General features: G+C 37.5%; 2 protein-coding genes across 3 annotated transcripts; one reads left to right on the top strand and one right to left on the bottom strand.

The window, feature by feature from the left end:
* The first annotated feature begins 13,075 nt into the window (after window positions 1-13,075).
* On the top strand, window positions 13,076-13,842 carry LOC129770598 (cuticle protein 16.5-like). The gene is made up of 2 exons (XM_055773542.1): window positions 13,076-13,216; window positions 13,282-13,842. The coding sequence occupies exons 1-2, from the start codon at window positions 13,202-13,204 to the stop codon at window positions 13,549-13,551; spliced, it is 285 nt and encodes a 94-aa protein (XP_055629517.1). The 5' UTR covers window positions 13,076-13,201; the 3' UTR covers window positions 13,552-13,842.
* Window positions 13,843-19,429: 5,587 nt separating this feature from the next.
* Window positions 19,430-20,993, bottom strand: LOC129770918 (nematocyst expressed protein 3-like). 2 transcript variants are annotated; one of them, XM_055774110.1, is made up of 3 exons: window positions 20,828-20,993; window positions 20,306-20,466; window positions 19,430-20,244 (listed from the first exon to the last, which is right to left on the bottom strand). In XM_055774110.1, the coding sequence occupies exons 2-3, from the start codon at window positions 20,318-20,320 to the stop codon at window positions 19,534-19,536; spliced, it is 726 nt and encodes a 241-aa protein (XP_055630085.1). In that variant the 5' UTR covers window positions 20,321-20,466; window positions 20,828-20,993; the 3' UTR covers window positions 19,430-19,533. The 2 variants fall into 2 exon arrangements, with proteins under 2 accessions (XP_055630085.1, XP_055630084.1); XM_055774109.1 differs by lacking the exon at window positions 20,828-20,993 and adding an exon at window positions 20,539-20,658.
* Window positions 20,994-23,279: the final 2,286 nt, after the last annotated feature.

Genomic DNA, 23,279 nt, shown 5'->3' with positions numbered 1-23,279 from the left:
CGGAAAATTGAATTTAAAATTGAAAAATTGGAAAAAGAGGTGAATAGAGATAGTAGAAGAAAACACATAGAATATACGTAAGGTTAGTTAGAAATTTGAAATGGGGAAACAATGTTAGTAAAGTTTAGTTCCGGTTCACAGAGAACAGGATTATAAAGCAATAGAAGGATAAGGAAAAAAGGAGGAGAACAAAAAATCGGGAAAAAGGTTATGTAGTCTGGTCTCTCTGGCAAAACTAGGATACTAATACGCTGGACAGGTCCGTCCAGTGGGCCTTTTGTTTTCCGTGCTGATTTGATCCCAGAAACTGCTCAGCCAGCCATTTTGTTGTAAGTCTGAATTCCGTATCCACTATCGCACAGAAGATAGACTGAAGGTGCGGGAATCCCCGACGACGTTGCAAGGGGCAGTTGGATGGTTAAGCTTGGCAGACTGCTTACCAGAACACGGGGAGAGAAAGAAAAAATTTAAACCATAGTTATTGCTTTATTTATTTCTATATTTATTTCATCAAACTATAGTAGATAACAATTACATACATTACATTACAATTACAATATACTTAATGAATAATTTATAGCTATATTTATATGACAAAACTGTAATTCACGAATACAATGATCTTTCAGTCAATGACTTTTTCAATAATTTCCTCGTCATTGTCACAATTACATTACTGTACTTATTGTACGTTCTCATCATTTTATTAAGTGAACCATTCATAGCATATAAAGTTCGAAATGAAGTTGGTTTGAACAAATTCTGTGCTCGCAAGGCTCGTGTTGGTGCATAAAAATTTAGATTTTCAAGTCAGTTTTCAGAACTAATCCTGTGTGAAACTAAGTCAATTAAACATGAAATTGTGGCATTTTCTCTGCGTTTCTCAAGTGTTTCAACATTTATTAACATACAACGAGCTTCATATGGGGGAAGGGGATATGTTGTCCAGCCTAGCTTTCTCAGGGCAAATAATAAAAATTGTTTTTGTACTGATTCTATTCGATTGGAGTGCAGTTCTTGATAGGGTGCCCATACAACACTGCAATATTCTAAAACAAATCTTACAAAACTTATATACAATGTTTTTATTGTGTATGGATCACTGAAATTGTAACTAAATCTTTTTATGAAACCGAGCATACTATTTGCTATATTGATCATTGTATTGTAATGTTCGCCAAAAGTGAGTTTCGAATCAAGAATTATACCTAAATCTCTAATTTTGACGCATCTCTCTACAGTTTCAAATCCTAGAGAACATATGAAGTCATAAGTTTCATGTTTTCGAGTATACGATATAATATTACATTTTTTCACATTAATATCTAAAAGACTTTTCAGGCACCATTCGAAGAAAACATCTACTTCTTGTTGGAAAATCACAAGGTCACTACATTTGGTTACTTCCATGTACAATTTCATATCATCAGCATATATTAGAATGTTGAGGTTAGTTAATACCAGTGAAACATCATTTACGAATAGGATGAAAAGTAAAGGGCCTAAGTGAGAACCTTGTGGAACTCCGGATGTGACATTCACTGGACTAGAGATTTTTCCTCTAAAGCGAACAAACTGTGTTCTATTGGTGAGGTAAGATTCTACCCACTTCAATAGAGTTCTACTCTGTCGAAAGCCTTGCTGAAGTCTGTATAAAGAGTCTCGACAACGTTGCCTCTATCCATTGCCGCAAGAGAACAGGATACAAATTCTAACAGATTTGTGGCAGTGGATCTTCCTTCATAAAAACCATGTTGATTCGGTAAAATATAGTTTTAACTGATTGAACATTTGAGTAATATAGTTTTAACTGATTGAACATTTGAGTATTGACAATGGATTCAAATAATTTGGGAATACAAGATAATATGGTGATGCTATATTATCGTGATCTCGAACCACGTTATTTGTTGTGTAGTTACCTCGGAAAAAACGGACGAATTGATTACTAATATCACTATCATTTGATCCAACGTATTCTCCAAATTTCATACTTGATGGGAAATTATTAGATTTCATCGTATCGCTGGCAAAATTGAAAAATTTCTTAGGATCGGATTCAATACTATATTTTATCCTTGTAATATAGCTTTCATATTGTAGTGATATTTTCGTATCAAGGTTTTTACAAATATCTTTGTATATAGCTAAATTACCCAAAGTTTCGCTTGCTTTGTATTTTTTATGAGCTTTTTGTTTTTTGTTTTTGAGATTTTGAATATCACGAGTGAACCATACTGGTGTTTTGGAATTTGTATTAAGTTTTTTTCTTTCTTGTTGGAACATGTTCGCTTATGATTCTATACAGATTATCATCAAAAATTTCAACAGTTTTGTCTATGTTCCTTCCATCTTTAAGTAGAAATGGCCAATTTATATCATTAAGCTTACAATTAATTTGCTCGTAGTCTGCCTTTTGAAATCATAATTTATCTTAAAATCGCAATCGGCGGGGCGTGTACTTGTGCTATCGATAAATAAAGAGTATTCTATAGCGGTGTGGAATTTTTCATTTTTCTAAAGAGGACATTCAGCTTTCGATACATGGAAATCTTCTGTGCAATTAGTAAACAACAAGTCTAGGAAACAATTTAGTTCATTTGAAATAGGATTGATTTGACAAAGACCTAGTTGGCTTGTTTTATCGAAAATAAGTTGCAATGTCTCATTTTCGCCTACAATCGGGAGTAAGATTGATTCGTTCTCCTCGTCTACAATGAAATCAATTGTATTTTGATTGAAATCCCCGTAAATATGAATTTTAATTTTAGGGTCGAGTTCATCAACAAATAACTCTACAATAATTAAAAATTTCTCATAATAATGTTTTTTGGCAAAATTAGGAGAAAAAAAGATAGATACAAAAACATGTGTTTGGCCATTAATACATACTTTGACCCACACATCATCAAATTCATTATGTTGTTCACTAGGAATACGAACTGCGTTTAACATGGCATTAACAACAATGAGTTCAAATAATTGATTTCAAGAAAACCAGTATGAACTAAATCTTCATCCGAGGAATGCGTCAGTGGTGGTGAAAACTCGAGCAACCGTTATTGGTCGTACAGCAGCATGGCATGCACCTGTGAGACGATGAATGTAGCTGCATTGTGTGTGGAGGTTGATGGTCCACAGGATATCTTAACCCATATCCTGTGGACACCAGTTGATCATTCGTAGATTCGTTTCGGCTGGCCTAGAGAACTGATGTTTAGCCGCTGCCAAGAGTACTCTTTCCGGTGGTAGAAGCACGGCATTGTTTCTCGTTTGACGATTGTTAATGTTGTTCCTGCGTTGAATATTGTTCCTACTGCTGGATTCGCTACTATTAAATCGAATGTTGTTCATGTTGAATGTACTGTCATATCTGTTTGGGTTATGATGGCGGATGTTATTAATGTGTGAGTTGCTCCTGATATTTCTGTGGCGCGCATTATTGTTTTAATTGTATATCTATTGACATAGTTGTACTTTGAGTTGCTGTAATTCCTTCTACTGTCAACATCTCGACGATTATTCCTATTGGGTTGGTTCATCATTTGATTCCTCCTGCGACGGTTTCTGGCCTTTTTAGCTTCCTTTTGTTGATTGAGCCTACGGAGTTGTCGTGCGTCATTCGGTCCAGCCTGAATTTGCTGTATTTCGTTCTACACTTGTGCTCAGTTCTTCCGCCAAGCTGGGACTCGATTCTGGTGTCGCATGCAAACTGTTGAAAAATTGTGACGTCACAAACAGGATATATAATGAGAAAGAGGAAACAGGGACAGCTGAAAAGAAAATAGAGAATAAAAAAACATATATGAGGTTGTGTCCAAGATACGACCGCATTGTTGACGTAGAACAACGCTGTTATTTTATATAAGTCGCTTTTTTATACCTTCGGATATTATTCCATAATGCTGTGAAATTTTAGAAACAACTGCTTAGTAGAATAATCTCTGAAATGTTTTTTTCATTGTAGAATCAGTTGACGATAATTGATTGATGATTCATTCTTGCCCTCGCAAAACAATACACTAGCTGATCGTATGTCGCAATTTATTTCATGTCAATGCATTGAAAATTTACCTCGAACGCTATTCCGGTGGCCTTGTTCGCAATTAACATAGATTCGGCTACAGTCGATTATATACATGTTGCACCATAATTCCACATCTCATAACTACATCAATATATCTTTGGCACCGCATGGAAACAACAACAATGACAACACTTGCAAGTATCAAATATCATGCTGAATGTTATTTAGTATTGCCCCAGTGGAATCGCACCTCTAGGCATCGTTCGTATAAAGTAAACCAAGCGCCAAACAAGCGTTCGCCATAGCATGCATACAGAGCCATACATTGGTGGCTTGAAACTACTAGGAATATAAACACTTCACATCATTTTTGTGCTATTCTCAAAAGAAACACTTCTGTTAATATCACTGGCCACGAAAAAAGGTGGATTCCGTTCTCATGCTCGAGAGAAGCGCAGTTGTCACCCTTAGTGGAGGAAGTTTTGCTTCTGGCAAGCGAAACCTAATCACATACAAAATTCCAGAACGACATTTACTTTCTTGGTGACTAAACAAGCGAAATAAACTCTTTTTGTTAATAACAACCTCGAAAACACCAACGAAGCCCTTATGATGACGGAAAACAAACAATGTTAACTTCTTGGAAAAAGACTGAATTATGCCACACTTGCGAAGGCTCGATTTAGTTCGAGCGCTTTTCACTACCCTAACATCGCGTGCATCATTAGATGACGCTTGCCTCGAAATTTTTTTGCCCCTGGCAATGCGTTCGTTTTTTGCAGGGCTCGAGCCTGCTTTCCTCTTCTTCTTGCTCATCACACACTACGCGAAGCGTCCAATTTATGACGCGGAAAGAAAAACACACCATACGAATAACGCGAAAAACAAACAGAAAAACTAAACGACGATATCCAAGTTGGTGGGGTCCAATCTTAGATCGAAGCGCAGCGAAAGCAATGTGAACTGGATTGCTCAACAGTCCGATGCCGAATGAAAGTTTGCCTCAGCGAGATCCACTGTTTATACTCTACGCAGGTATTCCCCTTCATTCTTCTACTTTTCCTTTGTTCGCGGAGACTTTGAATCCTACGATTTCCCCTCCGTTGGTAGTCGATAAGTTGCTCGTTATTGACAGCTCTGTTCGGGAAGGCACACAAATGGACAGAACAAATGTACGGGAAAATGAAAACGCTTAAAGTTTTCATGAATTTTAACCATTTACAAACCAGGGGATTCTAATGTATAGCATATTAAACAAATCTTCTGATTCGTTTGGTATGTAAATCGCCAAAATCCGTTCGCGGAAAAAATAGTTATTAACGTTAACTTTATTTCATAAAAACGTGACCTGTTTTCTGATTTGGCACCCTTAATGAAAGACGTAGTTCTACGTCAATAAAGAGAGGAGAAACGTGGACGTTTAAGTCACATCGGATTGTTACCGTCGGTATATTTTTTCCTCTGCTTATTTTGCACACTAGAAAACACCAACATAATTGAATATAGACTGAAGTTTTATTTACGTTCACACGTTTTTGAACAAAAACGTTCTATCATAGGCTTGAAAAGGTTTCTGATTCCCCGTCTAATGGAAAAGACACTTTGAGGTTATGGGAGTATTCGACAAATGGAACATGAGCTGAAAAATAAAAGCGTCTAAAAATTCATCATTTATACAATATTTTAGTGCATCAGCGCTATGGATGATTGAAGAACTGTTAAAACGTTTTACCAGGCGATGTGAAAAAATAGAGTTAAACAAATCACATTTTTTAAACAATTTAACATTGTTTCATTAACAATCCAGGTATTACGTTGACATTTGGTTAACGAAAATTGTAATCGATTGATTATCACATCTATAGATATTTGAGAAATGTGAATGCGATAACAATGTGTTAAGAGTATTAGAAAAAAAAACTACAGCGCCTTTACCGTTAGTACTACCACGCTTATTTGTTTTCATCATCAGCACCGGTAGCGAATGGTATTTGTCGCACTGGAAACCAATTGTATTCTGATTTTACGAACGCGATAAACAATTTATTTTGCCAATTTAAAACACACCCTCGGAGGAATTCATATTGCTCAACGATAAGCATATTTCAATTGCTGTTTGCTTGATTTATATGCGACACGAAAACAGAACTTGGTGTAGGTGCCAAACCAACGGTGTCGTTGATGTATTGTAGGAATAAACACCTTTGACGTGTGCTAAGCCGAATTATAATTTTGTCCAAGCCGAAACATATGCAGGTCAATTTGCGTAATGAAAATAATAAATGCATGGAGTCAAAACGCGTGTCCATTCTATCGATCCGACGATATCCTACTTATACTACTTAAAACTACTTACTTAAAACTAAAAATCTAAAGAGAGCTGGCTGGATAATTTATTCGTTTAATTTAAAATACGATTTTAACAAGTTACAGAATCAATTTTTTTTATTTATTTATTTCGTCAAACCAGCGTAGACTAAATATGCTGCCCAAATATTACAGTGAAATTTAACGATATCTTATGCTATTCAGATAGTCTTTGAGCATTGATCTTGACATGGTTACATCAATTGTTTCACTGTGTTCGTTACAGAGGCTCATCATACGATTAATAGGACTATATTTGGCATAATTCGTTCTTCGATAATCTATGTAAAAAATGTTAGGGTTTCTCAGGTTCCTAATCGGTGCGTAAAAATTCAGGTTTCCTAATATTTCTTCTGAGTCCACTCGTTGTGATATTATATCAATAATAAATAGAATCATGGCAGAGTTCCGACGTTCTTTTAGGCTTTTAATATTGATTAGCATACAGCGTGCTTCATATGGAGGTAGATGATATGAAGACCAGCCTAGTTTACGAAGTGCAAATAACAAAAATTGTTTTTGTACAGATTCAATTCTGTCTTCGTGTGAAGTTATGTAGGGGGACCATACAATACTACAGTATTCGAGAATTGATCTGACGTAAGTAATATACAATGTTTTTATTGTGTACGGATCGTGGAAATGGTAACTAAAGCGTTTAATGAAGCTCAACATATTATTTGCTCTATGGATAATTGTATTATAATGATCCACGAAGGTTAGTTTCGAATCTAAGATCACACCTAAATCTCTTACTCGTTGACATCTACTGATGGGTTGATTACCCAGTATAACACCATTGTTCAATGGTGTTCTTCTTCTTGTAAAAGTAATCAAAGTGCATTTCCTAACATTGAGCTGTAATAAACTCTTAGTGCACCAATTATAAACTATGTCAACTTCATTTTTGAATGTTTGAGAGTCTTCTTCATTCTTTATTTCCATATACAGTTTCATATCATCTCCGTAGATAAGTGCCTTAACACTGTTAAGAAAAACGCAAACGTCATTAACAAATAAAATGAACAAAAGTGGCCCCAAATGAGAGCCTTGAGGAACTCCGGATGTAACAAATATTGGTTTTGAAATTTCCCCATTAAATCTTACCATTTGGGTGCGGTCAGTCAAATATGATTCTAGCCATTTCAATAGCTTGACTTCTATCCCTATTTTTTGAAGTTTAAGAAGGAGTAAGGGTATATCAACACGATCGAAAGCCTTACTAAAGTCAGTGTATAGAGCTTCAACTTGATTACCATTATCCATTGCATTCAAAGTGAATGTGACAAATTCCAGCAAATTTGTTGTTGTTGATCGTCCTTTGAAAAAACCGTGTTGCTTATTCGTAATTCGTGTCTTTAGTTGTTGAAAAAGTTTTTGGTTTATTATGGCTTCAAAGAGTTTTGGAATGCAAGAAATAATTGCTACTCCACGATAATTTCTTACATCGGATCTATTACCGGATTTGAATATTGGTACAAGAAAAGAGTTTTTCCATATTTTTGGGAACCTTTCTGATTCCAATGACGTATTGAAAAGCCATAAAAGTGGATGAGTTAATTCAGATGCCAAATTTTTTATAAAAACCGGTGGAATTCCGTCAGGACCTGGCCCTTTCGAGACATCGAGCTTATTTAAAGCGTCAAAAATTTCAATGTAAGTTAGTTTTCTGACTCCAACATCACATGGAAATTCTGGAAGAAATGCAAAGAAGTCACGATCTCGGTCCTCCTCAGCTGTTACAATATAAACTTCTTGAAAAAATGTTGCAAAGAGGTTGCAATTTTTTCTGGGTCATTCCCCACGGTATCGTCAAGGTGCATGCGTGATGGAAAACCATTGCTTTTTAATTATGTTTTTATGTAATTAAAGAAACTTTTCGGGTTAGATTTTATGTCCGACTCTGTTTTTAAGCTGTAATCTTCAAAAGCGCTTTTAACAGTTGAGTTGAGCTGTTCGCAAATGTTCAGATATTTTTGGAGATTAGCGTCAGATTTGTATTTCTTATAAAATTTATGTGCCTTCTGTTTTTTATTTTTTTGATTCTTTATGCTTTGATTAAACCAAATCGGATATTTTGTGTTCATATTTCTCCTTTTTCGTCTTCTTGGTATCTCCTGCTCTATAATTTCATTGATCATCGAGTAAAAAGTCGTCACTGCTACTTCAATGTTTTCCACACTTCTAAATAAATCCTGCCAGTTGATATAGTTAAGCTTACACCTAATTGATTGGTAATTTGCTTTAGTGTAATCAGAGACTTCCTCAAATTCATAATCAAATGGTTTTTGAGTGTTATCTATAAATATAGAATATTCGATAGCTGTGTGGAAAGCTTCATTTTTCCAAAGTGGAGTTAATGATTCGGTCACACAAAAATCTTCGGTCATATTTGTCAACAAGAAATCCAAGAAGCATTTCTGTCGATTCTGAACATTGTTTATTTGATTCAACCCAAGACCGGCTATTTTATCAAAAATAAATTGCAGAGTCTTATTATCACCAACAACTGGAAGCAAGATAAATTCATTTTCAGAATCAGTGATAAAGTCCGCATTTCGTTGATTGAAATCTCCGTATATATGGATTTTTGATTCTGGTGCAAAGGAAGATAAAATATTTTCAGCAACTTCAAAGAATTTCTCATAACAACTAAGTTGAGCACGATCAGGGGGGAAGTAAACAGATGCAAATATATGTATCTCTCCCGCAATAAGTGCTTTGACCCACACTTTTTTTTTTTTTTTTTGTAAAAACTTAGTGTATTTCAGTTATTTGTTAAGTCTATTTACACGAAAATAAATTAAAATTCAACTTGTAGATGGAACTCTAGTTCCCCTATGTCCACTACGTTATCACAAATCATAATGAAGGTAACATAATTGATAAAATGTTTGAGGATTCTTGTTTTTTGTTCTTTGTCTATACCGCTCAGAATGGGATACAATAGATCATCGATTGAAAATATTCTTTGGCTGTTTACTACTGTCGCTAATACTCTCTGTAAAGTTTGCCAAGCTGCCGTCACTCGTTGACACTCACTCAATTTGTGTACAATTGTTTCTCTCTACACACTTGCTCAAACTCGTCGAATTCTGTTGTTGGAATATGTTCTGAATTTATTAATTAATTAATGGCAATAAGGACGCCGCCTCCCGATTTTTTATGGGATTTGTGAAGATTACGGTCATCTCTGAAGACATTAAAACGATTTCCGAATACTTCCTCGCTTCTAACACTATCATCCCAACTTGTCTCTGTGGCCATAATTATCGAGAAAGAAGAATTCAGAACATTAATTTGGATTTCTTTCATTTTAAGTGGACTTTTCATACGGTTGAAATTTTGACAGTATACAATTGACAATTGATTATCTTCTGGGACGTCTGATTTCGTTAATGGAAACATCTCCTCCTGAGAATATGTCATGTCTTGCCTTACGCCAGGAAGTGGCGAGTTGTCATCCTCCAATGGGTTCGTCAATTCCGGGGAAAACACGAATGCTTGCATGAATATATGCTGCACGGTGCAGCTGTAGAGTCTCCCGAAGTCATGCAGCAGGACGAATGCGCTTGAACGCAATGTGGTACGTTGGGTGCCATGTAGGGGTTGAGAATTTCCCCTCTTTCAAATTGTATTGGTCGATAGCTAGCCGGTAGCCCAGAGAATTGATACTTCGCTGCCGCCAGAAGCTCTCTGTCCGTTGGATGTTTCTGTGTTGACCGCTAGCCATGTTTCCAAGTATACCTCTGTTATTGATGTTATTCCTGCTATTGATGGGGACGGTTAGTGTGATTGCGCCTGTTGTTGTTGTTGTTGTTGTTGTTGTTGTTGTTGTTGTTGTTGTTGTTGTTGTTGTTGTTGTTGTTGTTGTTGTTGTTGTTGTTGTTGTTGTTGTTGTTGTTGTTGTTGTTGTTGTTGTTGTTGTTGTTGTTGTTGTTGTTGTTGTTGTTGTTGTTGTTGTTGTTGTTGTTGTTGTTGTTGTTGTTGTTGTTGTTGTTGTTGTTGTTGTTGTTGTTGTTGTTGTTGTTGTTGTTGTTGTTGTTGTTGTTGTTGTTGTTGTTGTTGTTGTTGTTGTTGTTGTTGTTGTTGTTGTTGTTGTTGTTGTTGTTGTTGTTGTTGTTGTTGTTGTTGTTGTTGTTGTTGTTGTTGTTGTTGTTGTTGTTGTTGTTGTTGTTGTTGTTGTTGTTGTTGTTGTTGTTGTTGTTGTTGTTGTTGTTGTTGTTGTTGTTGTTGTTGTTGTTGTTGTTGTTGTTGTTGTTGTTGTTGTTGTTGTTGTTGTTGTTGTTGTTGTTGTTGTTGTTGTTGTTGTTGTTGTTGTTGTTGTTGTTGTTGTTGTTGTTGTTGTTGTTGTTGTTGTTGTTGTTGTTGTTGTTGTTGTTGTTGTTGTTGTTGTTGTTGTTGTTGTTGTTGTTGTTGTTGTTGTTGTTGTTGTTGTTGTTGTTGTTGTTGTTGTTGTTGTTGTTGTTGTTGTTGTTGTTGTTGTTGTTGTTGTTGTTGTTGTTGTTGTTGTTGTTGTTGTTGTTGTTGTTGTTGTTGTTGTTGTTGTTGTTGTTGTTGTTGTTGTTGTTGTTGTTGTTGTTGTTGTTGTTGTTGTTGTTGTTGTTGTTGTTGTTGTTGTTGTTGTTGTTGTTGTTGTTGTTGTTGTTGTTGTTGTTGTTGTTGTTGTTGTTGTTGTTGTTGTTGTTGTTGTTGTTGTTGTTGTTGTTGTTGTTGTTGTTGTTGTTGTTGTTGTTGTTGTTGTTGTTGTTGTTGTTGTTGTTGTTGTTGTTGTTGTTGTTGTTGTTGTTGTTGTTGTTGTTGTTGTTGTTGTTGTTGTTGTTGTTGTTGTTGTTGTTGTTGTTGTTGTTGTTGTTGTTGTTGTTGTTGTTGTTGTTGTTGTTGTTGTTGTTGTTGTTGTTGTTGTTGTTGTTGTTGTTGTTGTTGTTGTTGTTGTTGTTGTTGTTGTTGTTGTTGTTGTTGTTGTTGTTGTTGTTGTTGTTGTTGTTGTTGTTGTTGTTGTTGTTGTTGTTGTTGTTGTTGTTGTTGTTGTTGTTGTTGTTGTTGTTGTTGTTGTTGTTGTTGTTGTTGTTGTTGTTGTTGTTGTTGTTGTTGTTGTTGTTGTTGTTGTTGTTGTTGTTGTTGTTGTTGTTGTTGTTGTTGTTGTTGTTGTTGTTGTTGTTGTTGTTGTTGTTGTTGTTGTTGTTGTTGTTGTTGTTGTTGTTGTTGTTGTTGTTGTTGTTGTTGTTGCCGCGAGAAATACATACACACACTCTTTACAGATACACGGGCCAAAGGTTGTGCAGTCCACTGATCATTCAACAAGAGCCAAAGGTTGTACCGCTTATGACAACTCTACACGAGCTGATGATTGCGCCGGCTAGTGACCATATTATTGTTGTTGTTGTTGTTATTTCTACGATTGTTGAAATTATTCCTATTCCTGCTGCCATTGTTAGGGCTACCATTGTATCTGTTATTATTATTATTGTTGTATCTGCGATTTTGTTTACGCCGTTTTCTGGCTTTATCTGCCTCTTCTTGTTGTTCTATTCTACGGAGTTGCCGTGCATCATACTCAGACCAATCTGGCTTCCATCTCCTTGTTGAATCCAAAATTCTCAGCCTGAGTTCTCTGGAGGGTAAAATGGGGGATTAACTGGAGGAGTAAGTTCCGCACGCAACTCATCAGCTAGACTGGGACAGGACTCCGGTGGAGGTGGTAGCATATGTTCAACATTGTTTCCTGTTGATATAATAACGGCTGACAATGTTCTTAATTCCTCTAATATTTCTATTTCGACTTGACTATCCTGTGGGGTTTGATTAATGTTTGCCGCTATTTCCAGTGACAAATTCCCCAGTTGTTGAATTTCTTCCCGAATTTGGCTGAGATCGCGATTCAATTCCATCGTCGTTGATTTAATATAATCCGCTATATTCTCTTTCGTGTTACTCATTGCGATGTCAATGAGTGACGTAATATGATTTTTTATCGTCACCGCAAAGAGATTGCTGCTTTTATTTGCGGACAATTCATTTTTCAGATCGACGAGCTGACCCTCAAGTCTGTCGACGGCTTCATGTACAACACTTGCATTTTGTTGTTGCAGTGTCAGCCGATGGATCACTTCCGTATTGTATTGTAGTTGCTCGTTGAATTTTTTTTTGCTGGCACTTGTTACAGCACGGTAAAACATATGACGTAATGTCAACGCTCTTCTTGCGATGTACGCCGATGCAGGCGGCGTGGAATCGTCGCGGGTATTGTTGTATTGTTGTATTGTTTCAAATAAAATTCGAATACATATTGTCCTATATAATAACAGAAGGTCATTAACAACTCTGCGGAAGTCTATGAACTCACATTTAAAAACAAACAACATATACTCTTTTGTGCACATTGTACAGCATAATGTGCGCAACACACCAGCGTTTAACCGCTCCACAGTCGATGGCCGATTAATCTATGTTTTGCCATGACGATGCTCTAAACAAACGACCGTCAAAAAAGTTGGATGGTCACACGTACCCGTTTGCCAACAGATCCATTCGAAATGAACCACATATGCGGTGGACGTTGTCAACAAGCGAAACGCTGAAACGCGAGGACGCTTCGCGCATTTTAAGCTAAAACTGAAGGACTCCTTCACAAATAAATCGCAACTGATGGTAGTGGCAATTCGTTTGTTGGGTGGTTTGTTCTTGTGCTGGCTTAGCATCGCTTTGCTATAAATTTTCAGAAGTACAGCATAAACGGTATCAGTTCGACAGTGTATTCCAATCTTTCAACATTTTGCTAGCCAAACTCCAAACTCTTATTTCAAAATGTTCGCCAAAATCGTAAGTTCTAAAAACGTGCTCCATCACAGCTTGAATTAATTCTCTCAAATACTTCGTTTCACTAGATCTTCGTCGCCGCCCTCGCCGTGGTCTGCGCCAGCGCAAAGCCAGGACTGGTAGCTCCACTCGCCTACTCGGCCCCACTGTTGGCCCCAGCTCCTGCTATAGTGACTGCCCAGAGCTCTCAGTACATTGCCCGTAACTACAACGGAGTTGCTCCACTGGCCTACACCGCTGCATATACTGCTGCTGGCCCGATTGCCTATGCCGCTGCACCAGCTCTTGCCGCAGCCGCATATACTTCTCCATTGGCCGCAGCTCCAGTTCTGCTGTAAATGGTTTCTCTCTTTGAAAAAGGCTAATTAAAACGGGACTAGAAATAAATACGTGCAATAGTGATGCTTGTGATAAATGGAAAAAGTTGCAGATGTAGTAAATTTTATATGTTTTGATGACTCTCGATGCGGTGTACAGTATAATCTTTACTGGGATTTTTGAGATGTGTTGATTTTTGATTGATTTGATACTATGTTGTCATTTGGGGTAATCTAAGTTAGATAGCTGTAACATCACATGTTTGTATCAAAGTATAACATATCATCAAAAAAGAATTACTCATATATAAAAGGATTATAACATTCGAGCAGATCAAAGTTACATTTCCCACCACTCGAGCATTACTGTGAAATATTTGCGGATTTTTTCTTCTAGAACCTCTAGAAAACCAAAAAAAGCAACACTGCTCAAGTATTATTTTGATATTGAAACTATCAAATTTTGGTATTGAGAAACTATCGCCTCCATTTTCTAGATTCCAGTCTTTTTAATGAAGATAGTTGTTATGTCCTACACTATATACTTCAATTCATCCGCCTTCTCACATATCTCTGGAAACTCAGAAAAAAATAGTGGTTCTATAGTTGTGAAACGCAGTGTATTAGAAATATTCTGACGCGGAAAAACATGGGTATAAATGCCACACAGAAAAAGCGTAATGTTTTTGTTAACATAACCTTTTCAAAAATAACTAAATGGGCAATCAGTTGATGAATACAGGCTTGTTTGCGTGAGACCGCCGCTTCCGACGACGGGTCGGCGACTGACTTCGATGGCGTCACCTCGGCGGCTTGAGGTCATCTCGATTCCTTAACCTCGTTGAATGAGGCTTCGCCCCCATTACATTGACCTCACAGCAAATTACACTACGAAAAAATTAATTTATAGTACACATTACGCTTTTTCCGTCTTGCATTATATTCATGATGTTTTTTCCGCGTCATAGTATTTCTAATAGACTGTTGTTGACATCACATTTTTTGCGGTTATTTCTGTTGCTGTTTTCCTTCGCGATTTTTTTCCGATCACAGTTTTTTTTGTAATAATTTTTGACATTTTACTTCTTATAGCAGGCCTGTCCAAACAAAATTTTACAAAATACAGTCAATCACAAAATTGAATGTACACATGCTCCTTGACGATATTTTTCATTTACTTGATCTATATATATATATATATAAAGGGATTTCTGTCTGTTTCTTATGGACTCGGAAACTACTGAACCGATCGACATGAAAACTGGTATGTAGAGGTTTTTGGGACCGGGGAGGGTTTTCATGATAGTTTGAGACTCCTCCCCCCCCTCTCTAAGGGGGACTGCCATATAAATGAAACACAAATTTCAACATTACTCGAGAATTAATCAAGCAAACGAGACCAAATTAGGTTGTAAGTTCTGGCTAGCTCAGAGGTGAAAGCTAACCTCAGGATCGGCATTCATCCAAGAACGAAGCGGACTCACGATAGAACCTTCAAATTTCCATTTAACTTTTAATAAGAAGAGAATGATTGAATGATCGTTCTCTTTCTCTTTCTCTCTCTCTCTCTCTCTCTCTCTCTCTCTCTCTCTTTCTCTCTCTTGTATCCTGCAGGTTTTCCTTTCCGCTGTTCCGTAGTCAATTGGGAGATTATTAATTCTTCCATGTTGTTAGTTTTTTTTCATCTGTCATTTGATATTTATTTTTTTGACAGCATGCTGTGCCTCAACATAGGTAGGTACATTTAAGAATCTTGTTAGTGTTGGTAGGCTGTTTTTTTAAATTTTATACTTATTTTTCATTCGCATCTTATCGAAATTTACTGTTTTGTTCCGGTTTCTATTTAACAATGTATGTGGAGGTTTTAGAGCGCAATAAATGTTTTCACGGTGGTTAAGAAAAATCAGGATTCACTGCGCTAAGTGATGTGATTATCTAAGCGCGAACTCTTGACCACTCGATGAAATGGAATTCCGAAAATCATCCATTAATTTTGAGTTATCCAATGCGCGCACTTTCTATATAAATCCAATCGCGACAAAGGAGAGCCATTCTTGGGCAATCTGAGAAGGTCCGAGAGGGCTTCTCTAAAATGAATCGGAGCAACGATATCTTATTCAACATGTGTACCCCTCGTATAACTCCAATCACGGCGATGAAAGTTTATCTTTAGGCAACCTGAGAAGGTCACAGAGAGAACTCTCCTAAAATTTTCATCCAAAGAGCACGCGCGCTAAGCAACAGGAAAACCATCGCCCCTACTTATCCAAGACGAGCTCCCTCGGCAAGCCCCCCCCCCCAGGCCACCCCGTCACAATTGGATTAGTTAAAGTTATTAATATATTCAAGAATTAAATAATTAATATATCAAAGTATTAAAGAAAGAAAGCATTGAAAATATAAAGAATTAAAGAATCACGACGTGCATTACAATGACCTCACATATCTACACACAAACTACCTGTTCATAATCGAGAGGGCACTGCCTTCATTCGTCTCTTTTCACTTAACTCGAATTAATTTTTTTAATGTTGGCATATAAAAAGAATAAGAGAATAGAAAACAATCCTCTGGAGAGAATCGAGTATAAATAAAAATGTGAGAGAGAATCAACTTAGCTTCCTTTTTTGTTCCACTTGTGTAGCGCGTTCTCTCCCGGTGCTCGCTTCAAAACTGTGTAACACATACTCACATACATAGAGATGCGTCCCGGGACGCGAGATAACGTTGAATGGGCACTTTTTTTCTTTTTCTGTTTTGCTGCAAGCACTTAGAGAGTTTTTCATGCCGGCTGCAGGCACAGGACAGAATCTCATTCAAAAACAAACCAGGGAAAGAACTTCAAACATAATGACGAAATACCACACAATTGTTTTATGTGATTAACACTGGATGTACAATATATTTTTCAACAAACAGAATATAAAAATAACACTTTCTTTTTTCTCTATTGCTATTAGAATTTTTGATTGAAGATAACGGCGAACAAATCCTAAATGTAAACGCCGGTCGAAGAGAGAAACGTCAAATCGCGATACCGAGGCGCAGCGACCAAAAGGACCAAAAGCATTATGCGATACCGAGAGCGCGACGATTAGAAGCACATTGAGAGCGAGAGCACCAAGAGCACCATAATCGGAGAGAAGGCGAGCTAAAAAAAGTTAGGTTCACCCGATTCCATGAGTTACATCAATATATTTCATCACAAATTCACGACCACTTCAATTAATTCAATCAAATTTCATTTTTCATTAGTTTCGTGAATTATAGAAAACTCAAACCACAGAAAATTTAAGCACAAAAAGAGCACACAACGGAGCGAAAAAGAACGCGTCCACTTCAGTGCGCTGCTCAACCCGCACTCCTGGAACAATCTGAGAGGTCATGTTGCCCGTTAAGAGTCTTTAATCGCAAAGGTGAATATGAAAAAAACCACTGTAGTTTGCTAAGGCATATGTAAACAAACCTCGGGAGTTCTGGAACAAGGCCCTTTAATACGGATGAGAAAAAAATCAATATTTTCGGATCGCGGATTGTATAGAGAATGCGAATAACGACCCCTTGGGGTCGATTTGGGTTTCTCAGGGGTCGACATGAACGAAAATTTATTTATGGGGTCGATGAGGTCTAAACATTGACCCCCATTAATTAACACAAGTTCTTGGTTGAAACTTTCAAGATACAGCATAATTTGTGTTACGTGATCCAAATTGATCTCTAGTAGAAAGTATTATTGTTGTACTTTTCAAAAACTTAACAAATAGATGAGCGTGCAGAAGTTCGTATAAGACGATAAATTTGGTATTTGCGTGCTCATTTACTAATTTAATTCAAGAGATTTTTAGAAATAGAAAAGTGAAAAGTTAGTAGAAATAGAAAGAAAGTCAGCATGTTCATCTCATAACACTAATATTTAAATGTTTATAATGTTAACGTGCGATTTTTATATTTTTTTCAAAAATAAATTGCCTACTCCAGTATTTGTGAGTAATTTGTATGAACATATTTACCATGAAATCAATATTTATATAAGTTTACATCTATTTATTTTGTTGAATTTTGATGAGAAAATGAGGTCAAGTTTATCCGCTTAGTCCACGGTTGCCAGACTTCCAGATTTGTAGAGCAGTCAGATATCCAGATCGTCCTTTGTCTAGTCAAGTCTTTCTGCACTTTGCTCATATTTTTTCAGATTTAGAAAAATAATCTACAATCACATTTGACTCTATTGAGTTGGTTTGGAAAGCTAGTTTGTGCTAGTTTTATTGAAACAGTTATTCAAAATGGCATCACTGATTTCGCTGAAAGGATTAGGAGACCAGACTGAGCTGGCTTTCTCAGAGCACCTATAAGCATGATGGTTTCTACAAAGTATGCGGTAAAGACATAAAGTGTCTTGGAGATACTTTTTGTCAGATAAAGTTTGGCTTGAAATTTGTACAAACACTATTTTGTTTGTCACTCTTCAATTATCAACAGTAGCAAACCATGTCAAACATCGAACATGGAAAACATTCAACTGAAATACTTAAGATATCCTAACCATGTACCGAAAGGTTCGAATAACTGAATAAAGGATGTGTCACATCAAATTGCATCACGGAAAAAACGCTGTACATATTTAATTTTTAGGAATTATATCTTCAGCTTACGCTTATAATCAGATAAGAGTGTATAGATCACGTTGGCCATGCTTCACTGTCAATTTTTCGTAAATTTGGAAAAATGTCGTCGAACGAAAAAGAGCGTCGTGAATTAATCCTGTGCACTCATTTCGAGAATCCGGAGTTGTCACATCGGGACATCGGTAAGATGCTGGGATGCAATCCACGGTCAGCAGAGTACTAAATCGATACTTCGAGAACCTAACCATCGACCGGAAGGTGAAGAACGGCAAAAATGGATGCTCCGTCAGTGAAAAAGATATTCGAATCCTGCTTACGAAGACACCACGTTGTTGCTGTTGTTTTTTTTAAATTAAAGGAAACGTGGACGAGCCAAAGCAACACGTGTTCGATGGGTCAAACGACAAACCTTTGATTACCGATGCTCGTGCGTAAGCTTTTCTTCGAAACTGTTGACTAATTTTTCTGTAAATTTCAGCCATCCAATAGATGAAGGTAGCGCTCCCAATAAGATTATATGTTGCACGTGTTTTTCCCTCGAGCGATCCGTTTGAAGACATATTCTGTTTTGAAAATTGATTTCGAATCCTTACAAATGGAAGGTCGCGACACGAGCGTGTCCTGCAGCATTCATTCATCCTTGAATTTCGTCATTGATTCACCCTCTCCAAGTTCTCTCGGAGTGAACCAATTTTCGCCCAAGAGAGAGGTAGAAGCGCGTGAACTTTTCTCCCCTTTCGGGCGAAAATTTGTTTGTGGAACCAGACAGCGAGAGAGAGAGAGAGAGAATCTCATGGTGTCCCAGTTTCCGCATACTTTCGAGAATATCCTTTACTCGCTGTGACTCGTAATGACGTCATCGATATTCTGCACTTTTCTCTGGCTATGTTGCGTATAGTTTCCAGATAAAAAGAAAGGTTGACACTTAACGTAGAGTGCATCCCTACCAGGCGCATCGTGCAACGAGATGCGGTCATTGCACTTTCTGGTATATAACGAACGGTACCGAGAAGACATTGATTTTTAGATCGAGCACTATTTTTATTGTATCCCCCGTGGAAGGGTAATGCTTTTTCGCTTAAGCGTTAAATGTGGTTCTGTGATGTTGGAACGTTTCCGTGTAATCGGAGAAGAATGCAATGATTTTACTCTTTGTGTTTCGGATACACGATAGATCTTAAATAAATAGAAGCTCCTATGTTCGATGTAAAATTGACAATATTTTTTCCGTTTATCATTCAACAAAATTTGAATTTTTATTACTTATTCTTCAGGAACATATTCATTAGCTAAATTTCGTAGCAGCATATAATTTCATACAAACTAGTGAGAAACAGGTGATCAATTGCACATAATTGAAAATATCACAACAAATTGATTACGCACTGACAGCAGCGGGCGCAGCTGGAACACCGTATGAGCGGAATGGAGCGGCAGCAGCAGCGGCAGCGGGGGTTGGCAAGGCTGTCAATCTGGCGGATGCTACAGCTGGTGCTGGAGCGGCGCTTGGATCGGCGCTAGCGGTCGTCGGGGCATCGCTTGGTGATGATCTAGCCATTGGAGTGGCATCGGAAGCTGCTGCTGGTGCATCACCGGAAGATCTCACAACAGCTGGTCCAAAAGCCGGAGCGGCTGGAAGCAGAGCAGGAGCAACAGCAGCGCCAGCAATTGGGAAGGCTGGGGTAAGAGCTCTAGCAACAAGTGGAGAGCCAGCCAGAGGACTAGCGGCGAAAGTGGTGGCGGCCAATGGTGTGGCTGGGTAAGCGATTTGTGGTACCAATCGTACGGCTGGAGATGCAACTGGAGCGGCATATCCGAATGGCGCGGATGCTGTTAGCACGGAGGGAGCATAGCTACGTCCGACAACCTGAGTATAGGCGGTTCTCAGGAGACCTTGCTGAGAAACTGATGTTAACAAAGGAGCATTGTAGGCTAGAGGAGCAGCTACGGACAAAGGAGCATTATAGGCAAATGGTAGGTTGTAAGCCAACGGAGCATTGTAAGCAATGGGAGCGCTGTATGCCAACGGAGCTGCAAGTTGTCCAGGAGCTGGTTCCGCAGTGGCCAAAGCCAAAACAGCAGCGATAATCTAGAATTATAAAAATAATTTGTTGAGTCAATTCTGAATTATTTCGATGCCGAAGCCTTACCAATTTGGAGAACATTTTAGCTGATAGATTGTTGCAATTAATCGATTGATTAAGGAATGATGCCTAATTGAACCGAATCGTCCAATTTTATATCGATCCTCCCACTAGCGGATATTGGGGTGGCCGGGCTGGCTCAATTATTCTACCGTCACCACGTCAGCCTAAAACCAAAATTACATAAAATAAAATTTGACAAGTTCATCACTTTCGCTCGTATACTCGACACATCGTACATCGGTCGACAGGGGGTGCAGCTGCTGCTCCGATTTGTGCCGTGTGTCACAAATTTGTATTTTGCCTGGCTGCCACTTCAAACAACGAATTCAATGAATGCTAATACACCCGCATACATAATTTCGATTTACGACGGTGAATATACAATGAGCAGCGAGAAGTGCATGAGCGCGCGATTGAAGTCGAAAAAAAACTGGAGCACCTCCTCTTGTTCGTACATTGTATGTTCAGTCCATTCTCCATAGCCTTGCTGTTTCTTGAGGTGGTCGCTTCGAGTCTAGAACCTACCTCAACCGTTTGTGTGGATTTTTTTTTATCTGTAGTTTGAATGCACAATTTCCTCAATGCAATGGCGGTTGAGAACCGATCCGATCACTTTTGTTTCATCATTTTGAAATCGAATGTTGCCGACTAATTGCATTGGTCGTTAAAAGTTATTGTACTGACTAATTGGTCTCTATGCGGGGTTACCACTCAGTCGGAATATAAAGCTAAATGAGCACTGTGATTATATTAGTAGTTTGCCGGTTTATCCAATGTTGAAACACACATTGAACACTGTTTAATGAGAGTGATTTGATGCTCTTGGTCTTTCATTTGCATACAGCTACGAAATTGAAATAAACCAAAAGTACTCGATGTAATATAGTACAAACCATTACTAAACAAGACATAAACACATTATTTATGTCTTACATTTATTGCTTTATTGAAGATTAATAGAAAAAATTTATAAAAATGATTGTAAGAAACATGCAATAAAATCAATCTCAACATGCATTTTTGGGAAAAAAATGAAGTTGGCTATAAGTGCAGTTAATCCTAAAATAAAAAGTCCAGAGGTGTATTATGTGTTTATCGGATCAATTTCTAAGTGAAGTCATGTCATGAATTGAAGCTTCAAAACTAATTTTGTTAACTGCCGCTATGAATAACATTTGATTAAAATAATAACAAAAAATGGAAGGAAAAGTTGGGGTAGGAGTGTTGAGATTGTTTACCATCTTCACGTTTACAGAGAGATTTTCTTTTAAATTTATGTATGATTCGATAAACCGGAAAATTCGATTATCCGAAGTGAAAAAAAAATCACCATTCCGGAGAATCAGTGTTGCCAACCTTCCAGCTTTTACTGGATATTGCCAGTTTTTTTAAAGCATGCCAACGAAACAGCCAAAAGTTAAAAATCTTCAGCTTTTTCAAAATTTCTACAGTTTTATCCAGATTTTTTTTATTTTTCTCGACACTTGAGTGTTTTAGTCCCTTAAATTTTACTCTTTTGTGCCCAGGCTTGTTTACACTAGAATGTGTTTGCCATAGTATGGCCCTGTGGGAAATCTATGCATATAAACACATGCATGGGAGAATAGACTTGCTGTGTAAGGGTATTTATTTCTATCTCTGTTATAATCCGTTACCAGGGATGGTAAAAAATCACATTCAACGATCAATGAATAAGTATATCCCTCTAGTCAGATATTTTTAAATCACCCCCAGCAGGCGATGCTCTTTTATTCTTCATATGTACACAGAGAGAATACTTGGAACGGTGAGCTACCAAGATCTCAAAAAAGCAATATGAAAGCGGAATCCCCACTGCTTGCACTCTCGAAGCATTACTTCTACTACTCAAGTTTTATCGTGAGTGCAAGACACAAACGGTTAATCCCATTCCATAGAGCGGATGATGAGTTCTTGATCGGAAAGTGTAACAAGAGACGATCAACTGAAATCTTACGACACTCGTCGAGGGATTTTTAATTCTCTATTGCATTGTCCGCAGTGAGTGGCTGACTCAGTCTCGTGTCGATTTTATTTTGCTGTCGTCTCCCGCCCGATGAACAGCAGACGGATAATGGATACAATTGATTAATTTTATTACCAGCAGATTTGGGCAAATCTCATCCCGCCCAAAATCGTTTTTTAGATACCAATAATTCTGAACATTCACAGTTCTCTCCAAATAATTTTTCCAATAGTAATTCAATTAGTGGCTACACGAAACACCTTTCGAATTCGATTGAGTTTCAGACCCTTTTTTATTTTGTAGATAAAACGGATCACATATTTGATTAATTCAATTCTGTGTGGTTACGTTCTTCGTTGCGAATAAATGTAATGAATTAGTATGGACGTATTTTATTCATATATCGTGGACTTCCGACATATCTGGCAGTAGATTTATCGAACGACTAATGTTTTTTATATCCCTTCAAACTTGTTGCATCTCTCAAGTGTACATACTGCTTTGGCCGCAGATTTGCATGGTTAAATCTGGTTAATTTCAGGTATTCAGTCTTCATTTTGTCGAATGAATACTGTTGGAACAATAGATATCGCAGCAAATGATTATCAACATCCTACCTTATCATCAAACGGTATGCGAAGAATTTCAGTGAACTGACGGCATTGGAATATATGCTTTGTGAGGACCACACAATTATTATCAGAGCTGATAAACACCCGACTGGAAGTCATGAACATCAATTCAATGTGCCCAAGATAAATTTATCCTTTGAAGGTATTAACCTTTCTAAAGATGATCAGATGGAATATATTCCAATGTCGTTTGGAATAACCTGTCCAACACCTTATGATCGTAATATTGTTTTTGCTATTATTCTGATGTTTCATAACACGGCACTCCATTGATTATTCGCCGAAAATGAATAAAAAATATCTTTGAAGTTAGCCTACGGTTTTAGTAGCAGTGTAATATGGTGAGCCAGTCTCAGGATAA

This window comes from Toxorhynchites rutilus, chromosome 2 (assembly GCF_029784135.1).
Source record: "Toxorhynchites rutilus septentrionalis strain SRP chromosome 2, ASM2978413v1, whole genome shotgun sequence".
Taxonomy (NCBI): Eukaryota; Metazoa; Arthropoda; class Insecta; order Diptera; family Culicidae; genus Toxorhynchites; species Toxorhynchites rutilus.
The sequence above is the reverse complement of the archived record's forward strand: the minus strand, read 5'-3'. Positions and strand labels throughout refer to the sequence as shown.